This window comes from Coptis chinensis, unplaced genomic scaffold (assembly GCF_015680905.1).
Source record: "Coptis chinensis isolate HL-2020 unplaced genomic scaffold, ASM1568090v1 utg5391_pilon_pilon, whole genome shotgun sequence".
NCBI lineage: Eukaryota > Viridiplantae > Streptophyta > Magnoliopsida > Ranunculales > Ranunculaceae > Coptis > Coptis chinensis.
In genome coordinates, this window is record NW_028238166.1 from 161,729 (window position 1) to 176,873 (window position 15,145).

At 34.7% G+C, this 15,145-nt stretch overlaps 1 protein-coding gene across 3 annotated transcripts; it reads right to left on the reverse strand.

The window, feature by feature from the left end:
* Positions 1-10,295: 10,295 nt before the first annotated feature.
* Positions 10,296-12,904, reverse strand: AS2 (Lateral organ boundaries (LOB) domain family protein). Of its 3 annotated transcripts, none has more exons than XM_086587885.1 (3): positions 12,646-12,904; positions 11,105-11,821; positions 10,296-10,491 (listed from the first exon to the last, which is right to left on the reverse strand). In XM_086587885.1, the coding sequence occupies exon 2, from the start codon at positions 11,781-11,783 to the stop codon at positions 11,148-11,150; it is 636 nt and encodes a 211-aa protein (XP_086444011.1). In that variant the 5' UTR covers positions 11,784-11,821; positions 12,646-12,904; the 3' UTR covers positions 10,296-10,491; positions 11,105-11,147. The 3 variants fall into 3 exon arrangements, with proteins under 3 accessions (XP_086444011.1, XP_086444010.1, XP_086444009.1); XM_086587884.1 differs by having other exon boundaries at positions 11,105-11,824; XM_086587883.1 differs by lacking the exon at positions 12,646-12,904 and adding an exon at positions 12,183-12,612 and having other exon boundaries at positions 11,105-11,824.
* Positions 12,905-15,145: the final 2,241 nt, after the last annotated feature.

Below are 15,145 nucleotides of genomic sequence, written 5' to 3' on the forward strand. Positions count from 1 at the left end.
CATGAATCCATTGTGACTTTCGGATTGGGCCTATGAGGGTCAATACTAAAATTGTTTATCCTATGCCCACACCTCAACCCTCTTTAGCGAATTGAGGGCCGGGTTTTCATAACTGGGTTGTATTTAAATATTCTTTTAAACTTTTATCTATATTATAATTTCTTTAAATTGATACGCGATAAATTAATTATCGCGCTTAAATAATATATTTTGTTAGTTAAGATTTGGGCCAATGTACTTGATTAATAATTTTGCTAAATTTGTAAGATAATATAATTAAAAAGTTTTTACGTAGGATGCCTACGTACTTATTTCATGAAATAATAATAGGTAAATATGAGACCAAGACCAACTATGATTGATGTGTAATGTTGTATGTTGTAGAATTAGTTATTTGATTAGTAGATGTTGATTATAAACTTCATTATCAGATGTCAATGATCATATAATATCACTCTAATTTATATGTATTTTCAAGCAGGGTTGCCCTCTTGCTTCAAATTCTAAATCTAGGCCTTTACCTTCCACTAAAAACACGAGGACTTAAATCCGAAGGTTTTTTCAGCCCATGGGCCAGTCACGAGGGATTTTTGTACAGTTCATTAATGATGGGCTAAGGGAATCGTCCCTGGTCTAATCTAATTTGGAACAAAATCATTGAACTAGAAAAACGGTTTTTCTGATGGGGGAGGTGGGGAGTCACAGACGAGAACAAAAAAGCGCGTATATATGTGCGATCCATGGCCCAAAAAGATAGCTAATGGGCTATTTATATATCCAGAATAACCCTTTTTTTCCGAGATAAGGTGTTGAAATGTTCGTTCTTCGATATATTCGGTTGACTTTTTGACAAATTTTTAATAATTTAATATTGGAATCCGTGCGAGATATCGGATATATCGGTGAGATATCCGATATTTTAGAAACTTTGGACTGGTCAACAAAAAACCGAGATATCCGATATATCCGATATATTCAAGAAGGTGAAATTTTGGGCCTTGGTGCGAGGAATGGTACAGTAATAAGGTGTTGAAATGTTCGTTCTTCTTCAGGACAAGAAGGTGAAGGGAATGGTAGAAATAGGAGATCGATCGAATAGAGAGTTAGAGACCGATCGAACAGAATTGGGATTTGTAGATCCTATCCCACGGAGAGCAGATAAAGAAGGGTTCTAGGTGTTCTTGTGGTGTTGGCACTGTCAAGGTCAATGCAAGCAGTAAATGTCCCATACACGCACACCACAGTAAATGTTAACCATTGTTAGTTGAGATTGTGGGGCCAGATAGACACCCGAAATAAATGCTGAGCTGATATTGGTTTCGCATTTGCTTGGGAAGGCGTGCTCCTGTCGGGATACCCTCCAACTAACCCTTCATGAATCATACCGTTCCGTTCTCTGCATGACACACACAACTCGCCAGTCGCCACTCGATGACCACGCCAGTCCCGTAAGCCCAAACCCCATACACACACATTCTTCCCACATGAGCTTCGACTTGAAGCCAATGGATCCATATGATAAGTTACTATATATATATAGACACTAATTGAATCGTGTGCAGTGTACCCTAACAGGCTACACAATATTGGCCAACTATATAATATAATGCATGTTGGAATACGAAATACGGAGTTTCGAAGCGGTCAGCATACAAAAATTGGGCTGGGCCTTTAACAAACATACCCATCATTCTTACTTCAGTCCCCTGATCAGAATCTCATTACACATGCTTACAATGGTGATGATTACACATGTCAGATAATTTACTCCATCATGCATTATTGCATGAATGACCCAACATGTGACCCATGAGCTACTGCTGAGTGACATGACATAAGAATGCATTTAAGGATGAAGCCATCATTGCTCAAGTACGTCATCATTGTCATGCCATGTATTTGACTACGTTTGAATGAAAAACAACAAGTGTCCTTCCTTTCTCCATTTATTCTGTGCTCTTTGGCTAAATTTTGATTGTCCATTAAATATTTCCATGACATCTCTTCTGCACAACGGCCTTCCATGCTTTTGTTGGGGGGGATATTGAGGTCAAGCCATTATGTCCCACCTTTACTCTCTCTTAAAAATCTCTCTGTCTTGTAGGTTTGTCTCTAGCTCTCTTTTGTTTTCAAAAAAGCACCAGTCTTCGACATCAACAGGTTCAAACCAATATCATCGAAAAAAAAAAACAGGTTCAAACCAAATCAGGCAGAGCATTAAATTCGTAAGTATACACGCACGCACGTCGTGCGATTATTGAATTTGCAATTGCATTAATTACTTATATCGTGTTTCCAAAAATCAACTTAACATTAGTGGGTATTTGGATCTCATTTTTTCAAAAAATATGTTTTTCTTAAAAATTATTTTTTTAAAAAAATAATTATTCTAAAAACAATTTTTGAATAAACATGTTTGGTAGAGTTTTTTTTTTAAACTATTTTATCAAATTAGTAAATTTTGTAATATTTTCGAAATATCTTGACATATCTTGATATTTGTCACTAATGGACAATCCATTTGCCTTTGGGCCCGAAATTGTTTTCTACAAAAATAGAGACTATTTTTTTTTCAAAAAATGTTTATTCACTAATAAATATTTATTGGCAATCAATAAATAGAATCCAAACACCCCCTTAATTTTCTCAAATTCACGAAAATTATTTCAAAAGTATGTACACATTACACTACTACAAAAAAGCCAGTAGATGAGTAGATCACATTATTTTTTACTGTGGTCAAATTTAATAGAGCACACTCTTGAAGTCAAATTAGGACCGTGATGTTTTACCATGGTGTGGTCTTTTCCTGAGGCATTATAACACATTTTTAGTACCTAAAAACCGTGCTATATATTAAGACTATAGAATGAGATTTTGCAGGAAAACTGTGCTCGATCTATTCCAACTAAAAATAAAAAATGTGCTTTTCCTCCTAGACAAATAGTTCATAGTTTTATATTAAGAACTGTGACGTGGTCTTCTTCACCTTATATCTCCATTCTTAAAATCGTGCTCTTTTTTATTTTTGTTCGTTTTTTCTTTCAAAATAATATAAAAACAAATTAGCTTTCCCTGTTAAAAAGCTTAATGTAACCTACTAAAAAGATTCTAAACACTTTTATTTTAGTAATCCTTGTTTTATTATGAGCTAAGTATGATAAAAATTCTATCATATTATTGTATGTATGCAAAGAGGTGTAGCCTCTGCTTATTGAATTTCTCGAAGTACTGTCTGAAAATTTAAGCCTGAAAATTTAAGCTTGTATTGGTCATCCACACAAAAGTCAATTTATTCTCAGATAGGTTAGAACTTCTGGTGGCTTTGATTTCTAGGCCAGGAGAATTCTAGGTGTGACCGACCTCGTGGATGATGTATTTTCACCCTTGTTATATCTTTGATGAGTGCAAAGTTGGTTCTTTGTGCTTTTAGTTTCTTGACTCTTGTAATCTTTTTATTGAATAATGTTCGATGTGGACTCATACTAACTTTGGATTTGCAGGCAATTGTAAACGAAGATGCATCTGGAGATGTCCTCACCATGCGCATTCAGATTCAACAACTCAAAGTACTGATGCCATTCTTGTTCTCTATCTCAGTTTGGAATGGAAGCCTACTTTGGTAATTCTCAAAGCGTGGAATCAGGGATTCAAATAGTCAAGATTATTGATTAAAGTAATATGTTGTAAAAATTAGTTTAAATTAATCAGACACAATGGTAAATCTAGCAATTTTTCTTGTAAATTGGTAATGCGTTTTTTAGCTTTAGATAAATGGTGTTGGACTGTCTGTCTGGCTCACATAGAAGTATAGAAGTTCAATTGATAAGTTGAGTGGCGTGGGATACTACAGTATGTGATTTTTTTTTTTTTATTACACATTTTCCTTGGATCATAATATAATACATTGATTGGTTGGAAGGTTTTTGGCCAATGAAATGGGTAATGTGTAGTCAGGGCCGGCTCAATCCCCTAACAAAATAGGCAGCTGCTTAGGGCCCTGCAGCCTAAGGGGCCCCAATATAATTCAGCTCAATGCTTTTTTTTCAGCCTACAATCGTTTTTCTAGCCCTTATTTAAGGGTTAGATAACGTACATTGGAATCTATGAAATAACGTTAGATAACCATTTGTTTCTCTCGCTTTCTCCAACATTTCTCTTGCGTTCTCTGACCAAAAAAATTCCTCGCATCCATTGGCATTTGGCGTTCTCTGACCAAAAAAATTTCTCGTATCCATTGGCATTTGAACTTTGCCTAGTGCCCCTGATTGTCTTGAGCCGCCCCTGTGTGTAGTTTAAAAGCTTGAAAATGCTTTGCATGCTAGAGGCTCTCAGTTGTGGACTTTTGTTATATGCATTTCGATCTCTTTGTGTGCTTGAACTGTATTTTGAATATGATATTCTGGGAAGGACTAAAGGGTGCCCAAAAAATTTCTTCTTGGGTATTCCTAATAATTTATTTTATGTCTAGCTAGTGATTCAGAATGATATTTGATATATTTTAGATTGGTGCACCATTACAAGTGGCCCACATATAAAAAAGCCAGAGAAACCAATTATTATTTTTTTATATAGTGAAAATTCGTTAGTAACGGATACAGAATCGTTAGCAACAATTTTTTTTTATACAATGAACATTCGTTAGTAACGGATACATAACTGTCAGCAATAGAAAATCAAAGTGACGCTTATATCCGTTACTAACAGATGATAAACAAATTTGGTAACCGTTACTAATAAATTATAATGGTTAGGTATCCGTTACTGAAATTAATTTCAATGACACTTTATATCCGTTAGTAAATTTTGTAACGGATAATAAGTGTTACAGATATCCATTACTAATATTAGTCACGCTTTTGTGTCAACGCAAGATAACCGTTACTAATATTTTTTGTAACGGATGTATATATATCCATTACAAATAGGTTGTTATGGTGTAGTGCGTTTTCTTCTTCCTCAGTTTGTGTATTTAATCTTATGGGTAAATAATATTAAAAACTTGGTATCTTCATGCATCTACTCGATTCCATATTTGTCTCTTTTTTCTATATTTTTGTTTAATTAGGTCGCAATTTTTTATTTTTATTTTCATTTGGGTAGATTCTTCAGCTGGAAGGCAACTGGAAGGTTTTGTAATAGAAGGATAGCTATTGATTTCATATACCTGCTTCTACACATTTGGCATCAAACCATTTATACCTGCTTATTTGGATCCAACCTTGTTTTTGTCACTGGAAGTGGTACTTAAATTCCCATTTTGTGGTAAACTGATGGTAGCAACTTTATTTAGACTATTACTTGAAAAGATGACATTGCTATTCCTAACTTCATGTTATGGTGTGCTTTTCAATTACATTGTCCAATTTGGCTATAACTTCGATCATGTTATAGAAGTGTTAGGTGTTAATATTGTGTTGCCATTTTACAGAGTTATATAAGCGATGTAGCCTACGTGAAGTGTTCCATTAATTACTCCTAATACTTGAACACGGGGTTCAACAAAAGGGAAAGCTTGAGCCACTAATATTTACAGAGAATGCTCGCGCTGATGAGTGCCTTGAAACATCAGTTTGTGGTTTTTTTTTTGTTAAACTCGATTAAAAATCACTCAAAATTTCTGCTCACCTAAAATTGCTATCTAGTTGCGTTATGTCCAGGTGTGCATTTAAACGAAGTTTAACAAGTGAAGACTATCTTTAGGAAACAAGCACATCCAACTATGTAATGACACTTATACTTGAGGTATAATCCCCTATCTATAAGGTTTTTAGCGTCTTGGTAACCCATTTAGGTGATTTACAATAGATTTTATGCGTAATTTCATTGTCCACGTGTAGAATTTTGAAATCCTCGCATCTCTTTGATCTTCCTCTCCGTTTGAGGTTGGGGACTACAATGAGTCAATGACGATAGGTTGCGTACCCTCAATCACCATCTCTCCCCAACGTGTCTTTAACTCCCAGTAATCATGTTTACGAGGTAAGCAATTTTTTCGTGCTACACTCTTTCTTTGCATGTGTATAGTTTACTACATGCCATGAGTATTGCATGTTTTAAATCCTTGCACTTTGTTTTTGCATCTCTATTTTTATATTTGCATTTATTTTGGAAACTGGAATTTCAGCCAATTAAAGTTTTACGCTTTAAGTTTTGTTTTCTTCAATTAGTTGTATCATATCATATAAATTCTTTAGCCCATTAGGGAACGCAACATTAATAATTCACGCTAAATGTTAAAAGCACTCTAAGTTCTCTGTCTCCTGAATTTACGATGTGTTATGCCTTTGCTATTTGGGTTTTGATTTGAAGTGTTGCCCTTGCCATGGTACTTTGTTATTCTCACACTACACAGTAAAATATTATATCAAGCTGCATAAGAGTGAATTGCCCTTGATGAAAGGTTGTAGTATATCATATTGTGATTCCTCCCAGTGAAGCATTAAATTTCATCAAGACTTAACCATATATTAATTTTTCCACTCTATATTTTATACCCATCTTTTGGCTTTTGACTACTTGGATTTATATATATAAATGACTGTTATCAACAGTCCCCTCAAGCGTTGTTTTGTTAATTTATTTCTTATATGTGCAACTCAAACAATGGGAGCTATGGATCTTTGGCTTCCTTATATATTCTTGATGATGGGTTTGAATGCAAATTTTTGAGGGTTTGAATGTTGTACCAGCCTATTTCTGTAGTTGGTTGATTCTTAAAATTTGGTATTGGAGCTAGGTTTGGAGTCATGGTTAAGTGCTTTGAATTATTGAAGAGAAAATGATGTTAAGAGAGAAGGGACACTACCTAGACAATAATGAGTGTCATAATGGAAAGAGTTATCGCTACCATTGGAATTCTTAAGCTAGACGTGACTAAGGTTAGTTTATTAGAACATGGTTGTAGTGCATTTGGGTTAAGGTCGAAGTTGATCATATGTGTACCTTGAAAATGATGTTGTGTCACTTTGTTGTTAGCAAGCTACTTTGTGATGTTTTGGGCTTACTTGATTCATATTTTGTTTCAATGTCGTTGCCTGACTAAGTTTTATTTGGCTTTACTTTGACTTTAGGCAATCCAATTCTAAAGTCTGACCAGTTAATTGTTGAGGATCTGTTTTGCAAATATCGTATGTGATGAATTGAGGGAAATCTCATGTTTCTGACATGTGATTATATTAGTGATATTTTGTGTTTTAGGTTTACACAGTGTTCTAAAAAACGCTAGGCAGTAGTCGGGTGGTGGGAGAACGCCTAGCACCTAGGCGATTTTTTTCCCTAATATATATAGTAATACACACCTATACTACAAGAAATGAAGAAAATCATTTACCATAACTAAAAAAATAAACACAAACAAAGATACTTATTACAAAAATGTGTAATAATTAAAGAATATCGACTTCATATAAAAACACACTTATTATTATAATGGTATATAATTTACATTAGACTTTAATCTTTTAACTCATTCAAATCTTAAGCCTACACAGGCCTTTAATTTTTGACATTTAATCATTTAGAAAAAAAATAAAAAATAAAATATTGGACCGCCTAGAGGCCGCCTAATTGGTCCGCCTAGATGGCCCACCAATTTTTAAATGACTTGGGCATAGGTGAGTCGGTTGGGTACCGCCTAACTCCTATAGACCGCCTAGGCGGCCGCCTAGACCAATTTTTAGAACAATGGGTTTACACTGTGGGGAAGTAAAAAACGTAGAAAACTAATATGTAAGGAAGTCCATGTACTCCTTTGTAATTCTAAGACTTTTTTTTTTGGTTCAAAATTCTACTGACTTCCGTAATTAGATATTTCCTAAACAGAGATAGAAATTTATGTCTGAGTGAGTTTCATTACAACAGTAGTTTAATGATTTGTGATATTCCAATATTTTCTCTTACATAGCAAGTTGTTCATTGTGCTAGAAATCAAAATCTTATACAATAACTGTACAAACATTACAGACATGGGTTGTATGGTGGGGAAGCAGTTGGACCTTAAACCTTTACAACCTTATAAAGTAACAGTATAGACATTGGCTGCTTCATCTTCCTATCTGGCTCATCTGGGTAAAGTTTAGGGTTTAGTACGAAGTGAGCAATCTTAACAGAAAGGCACGAGTCAAGTGACTTGATCTTCTGCACTTAGCTATTACAAAATCTTAACACAATTAATTAGAATTTTCATGCTTACTTATCAATTTTTTTTTCTATCACAATAAATAATAAATGCATGTGGAATTTTAAATCACATTATCAACGATGTTTTTTTATAGAATTTGTGCCAAAGGCACGGGCATAATTAACTAGTAAATAAATAGCACATAACATATATATGCTTATTCAATAAACATATATGCTTATTAAATACACATATAATTAGGCACCCCTGACCAATTAGGGTTTCATTCCTTACACGTGTAGGACCTCTGTGACTCGGCCATACTATCTATGTAGTCCCTACTTTTCTAAAACGCTATTCATTAGTATTACTTCACGAAAAAAAGAATAAGCACAAACGTATGTCCCTTCTTCACCGATTTAAGCCAGTTGGCTGGATGTTGAACATCAAATAAACATACACATAGCAAAATTTTATTTCATTGCATTTTTCTTATCGTACAAAAAGAAATATGATTTTCATAAAGATTAAGGAATGAGATGAAACATGTATAATTATGTACTAGCTTGTAGGCCGTGCATACGCACCGACACTTTTGAAAACATTTAGATTTTTTTTAGAAAAATGGGACCATTGTTTTAGTCGCCAACCCATTTTAATTTTATAACAAATTATTTTTAATTAAGTTTTAAAAATCCATTTTTTCAATTGAGAGAGAGATTCTGTTTTAATAGGAGAAGGATTCCTGCTTTAATTAGAAGCGCTAGAATTTAATGTAATAAGGAGAATAATTCCCGTTATAATAGGAGAGAAATTCCCATTATAAAAAAGGATTTTCGCTTTTCAAATAGGAGAAAAATTTATGTTTTAATAGGAGATGACGTGGAATTTTAATAGAGCTCGAAAAATACCTTTGTGGGAGCTTTAATATTAAGACTAGCTTGTAGGCCCGTGCATACGCACCGGTTTTTTTGAAAATATTTTGATTTTTTTTAAGAAAATTGGGACTACCGTTTTAGTCGCCAACCCGTTTAAATTTTCTAACAAATTGTTTTAATTAAGTTTTAACCCGTTTTTTTCAATTGGGAGAGAGATCATGTTTTAATAGGAGAATAATTCCCGTTTTAATTAGATATGTTAGATTTTTCATTTTCAATAGGGGAGGAATTCCCATTTTAATAGGAGAATGATTCCCGCTTTAATTAGAAGTGTTAGAATTTATTTTAATAGGAGAGGAATTCTCGTTTTAATAGGAGATGACGTAGAATTTTAATAGAGCTCGAAAAATACCCATTGTGGGAGCTTTAATATTAAGACTAGAAAGTAGACCCATGTATACACACCGGTTCTTTTAAAAATTTGCTCAATAATCATAACTATACATATATAAATTTTCTACCAAATCGTGATTAATGTTTTTGTCGTTAACCCATTTTAATTACTTAACAAATTGGTTTAATTAAGTTTTAAAAACCCATTTTTTAATTGGAGAAGGGATCCCGTTTTAATTTAAAATTGTGATTCCCGTTTTAATTAGAAGTGTTAGATTTTTCTTTTTATGTAGTGGAGGAATTTATATTATAATAGGATAAAGATTCTCGTTTTAATTTAAAATTTTTCTTTTTAGTAGAAGAGAAATTCCTATTTTAGTAGGAATTGATGAGGTAGAATTTTAAAAGAGCTACAAAAATATTCTTTGTGGGAGCTTTAATATTAAGATATAAATATAGATACATATATGGATATGGATGTATCATGCCAAGAAAATACTTATAAAATTTGTTGAAAATTAAAATATTTACATTTATAGATAAAACAAGTCAAACAACACGTGTTTTAAAGTTGCATAACGACACGTAAAATGCCTAAGTTACTAGACACATGGCTATGTGCCTAAATCTAATTCTACCTACAAAGACGATTAAAAAACTGGTTGTGCCTGCTAGAGCGCTTCTACACAAATAACCAATTGAAAACATGGCCTTCGATCAGTCCAATTTATCAAGTTAAAAAACTTATTTATGTATGTGCTTCAAAATTGTTTATAATTCTTTAGAGAAAAAGAGATTAAACATAGTTTTGTGGGAAAATTGACTTAATGGAAAATTTTGATCCAAACACCAACTCGTGCGTATTACTGTTTTGAGCCATGCATAATGGAAAAGACAAAAAGTGGTAAAAAGTTGAACTTCAGTGAAAGCGCGCAAAACGGAGAAAAAATTACATTACAAATTTCAAAGTGAAAAAGTTTCAATATAGTATGTAGAAACCATTTTTATCAAGGATTAGCTCGAAATTAAACAAGCTCTCCTCGATCTCTTTCCATCTCTCTTTGCATGTTCCTGTGTCTATACTTTCTTGCTCTCAACCTGAAACCCAATAAAAAGTTGGATTATTAGTATGGTTATTATCACTATGTGAAGGAAGAAATGAAAGCATAATAAAAAAACAGAGAGTGGAAGAAATCACACATAGATAGAAGCTAGGAAAATAGGAAACTTCTTATGTTCGTTCGTAATAGTAACATAGATAAAAAGAAAGTAGGAGAGGCCTTAAACGCTCTCCTAGCTAACAGCGTATCACGCTAAGGGTACGTAACTTCGATCAAATTGGGTATTACTAATCAGATTCCGCGATCTTGTGTTATTAATTGATAGAGATTTTGACAAGCAATTTAAGCCTTGATGTTACATATTATTAAAACCGCGCGCAGCAAAAGATATGAGGAGTTTGATATTTTATTTGTTAACCAAACAGATACATCGGCTTTATCATCGATAGTTTCTTCCTTAAACCCATATGGTCCTGAATCATTGTTGCCATTAATATACTTTCCATGGGTTTATGAAATATATGCTTCAACATCAAATCTATTAAAATCATTGAATACATGAACTATCCTACTTTGGATATATAGTTATGCTTTTCAGTCGCATATCAATGATAATGAATTTAAAGAAGAATATATATATATATATATACCTGCAAATTTGGCGTGTATAGAACAATGGAGAGGGAAAATATACTAAGAAGGTCCAATGCGATCGTCACCTCCAGCTGTTCGGGGCTGCTGCTGAAATTGAGCAAGTGGTCCAATGTTTGTGCTCACGTTGATGGCAGCAATGAAGCTTGTATCGTAGGCCCCATTGGCATCGAAGCTCCTTAATGCTTGTTGTTGATCTCTGGAGAAAAACTGGTGGTGGTGATGGTGATGGTGGTCAGGCCCGGTTAAAAGGCTCATCCCCATCTGTGGATGATTATGAGCGGTGGCAGCCGCAGCGGCAGCCGCAGCAGCAATTAGTCCATGACCAGTGATACCTACATTTTGGTACTTGGAGAGCTCAGACTTGGCGCAAGTGAGATCCATCTGCAGCTGTCGGAGTTGGTGCTGGAGGAGGGAGATGACTCCAACACAACCGTAAACCGGGTCACGAAGACGCATATCAGCCTCATAAGCAAGAGAATTAACGGCGTCCTCGCGTTGATGGGGATGGAGTTCATTAAGAAGCTTGGTGACATTACTTGCGCCAAACACCTTGTGAACGTTAGCAAACTTCTGGGGTTGATCTGGTGGAAAGTAGGGGGCAAAAACGCATTCCGGTTGACACTTTCGCCGAAGAAATTTACAAGCGGCACAGGGGGAGGTGGAAGACGAGGCCATGAGTATAGTGTGCTCTTGTCCTGTTTCTTCTTCTTCTTCTTCTGGTCCAAAGCAAAGCGAAAGAATTATGATCTGAAATCTGAATAATCAATCAAAACAGCTAAATAATCTGCTGACGGTACCCAAAGAGACACACAGAAAAAGCCAAAAAATAAATTAAAAAAATTAAAGTTTTGAAATCTTTGAACTCAGCAACACGAAGAAAACCCTAATTTTTTTGAGCTCTGAAGAAAATACATAAACTGGAAAAAGCTTCCCTATAGATTTGCTCTGAATTCTGGAGCTTTAGTAACAAACTAGCCACGAACAAAATAAAAAAAGAGAGACACTGAAAATGGGATTATCTAATGAAAGAAAGAAAAATAAAAATCTAAAAATTGAATATTGCTTCGTACGTACGGTATATTTGTGATCGAAAAATAAATTTGATTAGATTTGTCTTCAGCTGTATACGGTAAGCCAAGGAATAGATAAAATCAGATCTATCCTGAAAAGCAAGAAATGAATTACTTAGGTAGTTAAGTTACTATATTTCCTTTGATGAATCTCCAAGATTTCAAGTCCTCCACTGAAACGAAGGTCATTTCTCACTGTTTTTCTGTTCTAGAAACCAAACAGCTCTCGTTGAATCCAGCTTGAAGAATTTCTTCATAAAAAAAAAAAAAATGCAACTTGGGTTTCCTTGATCGTTCTTGTCTTGGGATTAATGTTCCTAGCTAGCTGCTGGCTCTCTCACTCACTCACACGCACGCACAGTTTTCTATTTGGTTGACCTCGATCGAAATCTTATTCTGCTTACCTTTTCAACTAGGAAATATATGCATATCGTCTGTTATTATATACTACTCCACGTACGACTCACCTTTTTCAATCTTGTTCTCTTCTTTCTAAGACACCACTTCCACCAACCCACCGGCTAATATCCTTATTTTTTCTTCTGGAGTAATATATCTTTACATAAGGATCAAATATATGGGTATTGCCCAAACATCATCTGCAATCACGCAAATATATGGGTGGCGTTTCTTTGACAGTATTGAGTCTAAATACCCGGAAAACACAAAGCAGCAGCACACAGCATGGAAAGATGGTGGCCTCTTACACATAGACTATTGTGTTTTGAAACTGCAGAACAACCACGTCCATTCCCCTTTTATAATATTATTATTATTAAGTTATTAACTAACTGCACAAAATGCAAGCTCATCAGCTGATCCACCATCATCTCTAAGTAGTGTATGTACAAACATTTCTTTATGAATTTATTTCAGTTAATATTAATATTATAAGCTGGGATAGGATGGACTGTGGAGAAAGAAAGAGAAAAAATGGTCCCGGGATCATAGTAGAAGGGATGATGACGTAGTACTGGTTGCCAGTGGTCTTATGATCTTATCATCGGTCGGGTTGGGATAATTTCTTCCCCCTAGCCCTGGGCCTAAGGAGTCGCGGAGTTAAACCACACAAAGTAAAGTCAGCCAGATCATCTGATCTTAGACATCATGATCGTTTTCTAGTACTTACTACTTGCTAGCAAGGAAAGGAATTGTTAATTGATAAGCATCTTGTGAAAAGGACTTGCTCCCATAGTATAAGTCCCACTCACTAACATGTCTATATATCGTAATATCAACCCATGTCTGAGTATCTGACTCCCTGAGGACATGGCTTGATAGTTGATACATTGTAGTGTCGGTATAACTGACCAGTAGATTCGTAGTGTGGCATATCGATAACATTTGTTGTCGACGGTTGGTGTTGCAAAAAGAATGTAACTTGGCCAACCAAAAAAAAAAAAAAAGGCATATATATCGATATAAACCAAAATTTCAATTCAAAGGCTGCATTTAAGTCAGCATAAATATGTTTTAGTCAAGCCAATTCAAAATACTGTGCCTTACGTTTTTGGGATTTAGAGCATTTCTAGGTATGTATTGACGTATTGTGGATATATAGCATATTTGGAGATATTTTACATTATTTTATATGCAAATATAGTAGATATATCTAAAATATCGATAAATATTGTGAATATTTTTAGACATATCATCATATATCATTTATATTTATTTAAAATATAATGGTAAATATTAAATAAAATTGTTACTTAAGTAAAATATAACCAAATATCTCCAATATCATAAATATTGTTGACATATCAAAATATTACTTATATTTTTAATCTTATATATCTCTAAACACATCGTGATATTTATGTATTTTTATTGAAATCTTGATAGATATTGCGATATATAATGATATTTTGTATTAGGAATTTAAGAACCGAAAAACGAACTACACTCTCCAAAAACTACCAAAACTTTTGGTTGGGCTTGTGGTTCTCGGTTTGTTATGAACACCCCTAAAAACTGGTACACTGAGTCTGGGACAGCCGGACAGGGCTATCTATCCAATATTGAGTCTCCTCAATTTAGCACACACTTGTAATTTTGTAAAGGAAAAAGAGTTTTTTTTTCAAACAATTTAATGGGTTAGGCTGACGCTTAGACCTGCATTAGAATCTCAAATATACCCGTCCATAAAAGAGAAAGAGTTGCCAAGGAGAAATGTCCGTCCTTTGGAGAGTCACATCCAAAAAGGCAACTTAACCTTTTCTTTTGCGAAACGCATCCAGGGGCCTATGGGTGGGTTCGTCGTCAGGTCATGAGTGAAGAAGGTTGACTTTGTTTTCATTTAAAAAAAACAAAACAAAAACTAAGTCCTTGGTTTCGATTCGTGTGTCAAACATTCAACAAAAAGCATGTCATAATGATATGTGACCATTCATACGAAATTATGCCTCTTAGGCTCTTAGCCTTGAACGGATATTTGGAAAAATGCTCTTTCTCTCTTTCCTCCTCTTTCTCTCTCTGTTGCTGCTGCTGTGCTGACTGCTGAGTGAAGAATAAAGATAGAGAGACACGATATGGGTGGGTCCCGATACTAATGGGGTGAGCTGGGAGACAAAATGGAAGTAACAGTATTGTATGCATGTGGCAAAGAGCGGGGACCAGAAATCGATATGAGCAGTCTGGAAGTACTCCCATCACATGCATGCTACATTTGCTCATCAATATCACATTTTGATCTTCTGCGAGAGTTCATTCTTACTTGATCTACGTACACAGTGCCAACCCCAATTGCATCCAAATATAACATTCACACTCACAACAGTTTGATTTGAGGTCTCTAATGTTCCTGAAGAACAAAATCATTGTGAAGCCATATTACCTTGTGTGTGCCTTTCCAGATGCCTTTTGTGGAAAGGATAGGGATGCACTCTCAGCGACCACATGACCTGCGCAGTGCGCACGCTTAAAGAAGATGGGTGGCACATTTGAAACGTTCACGTTTGAAACATC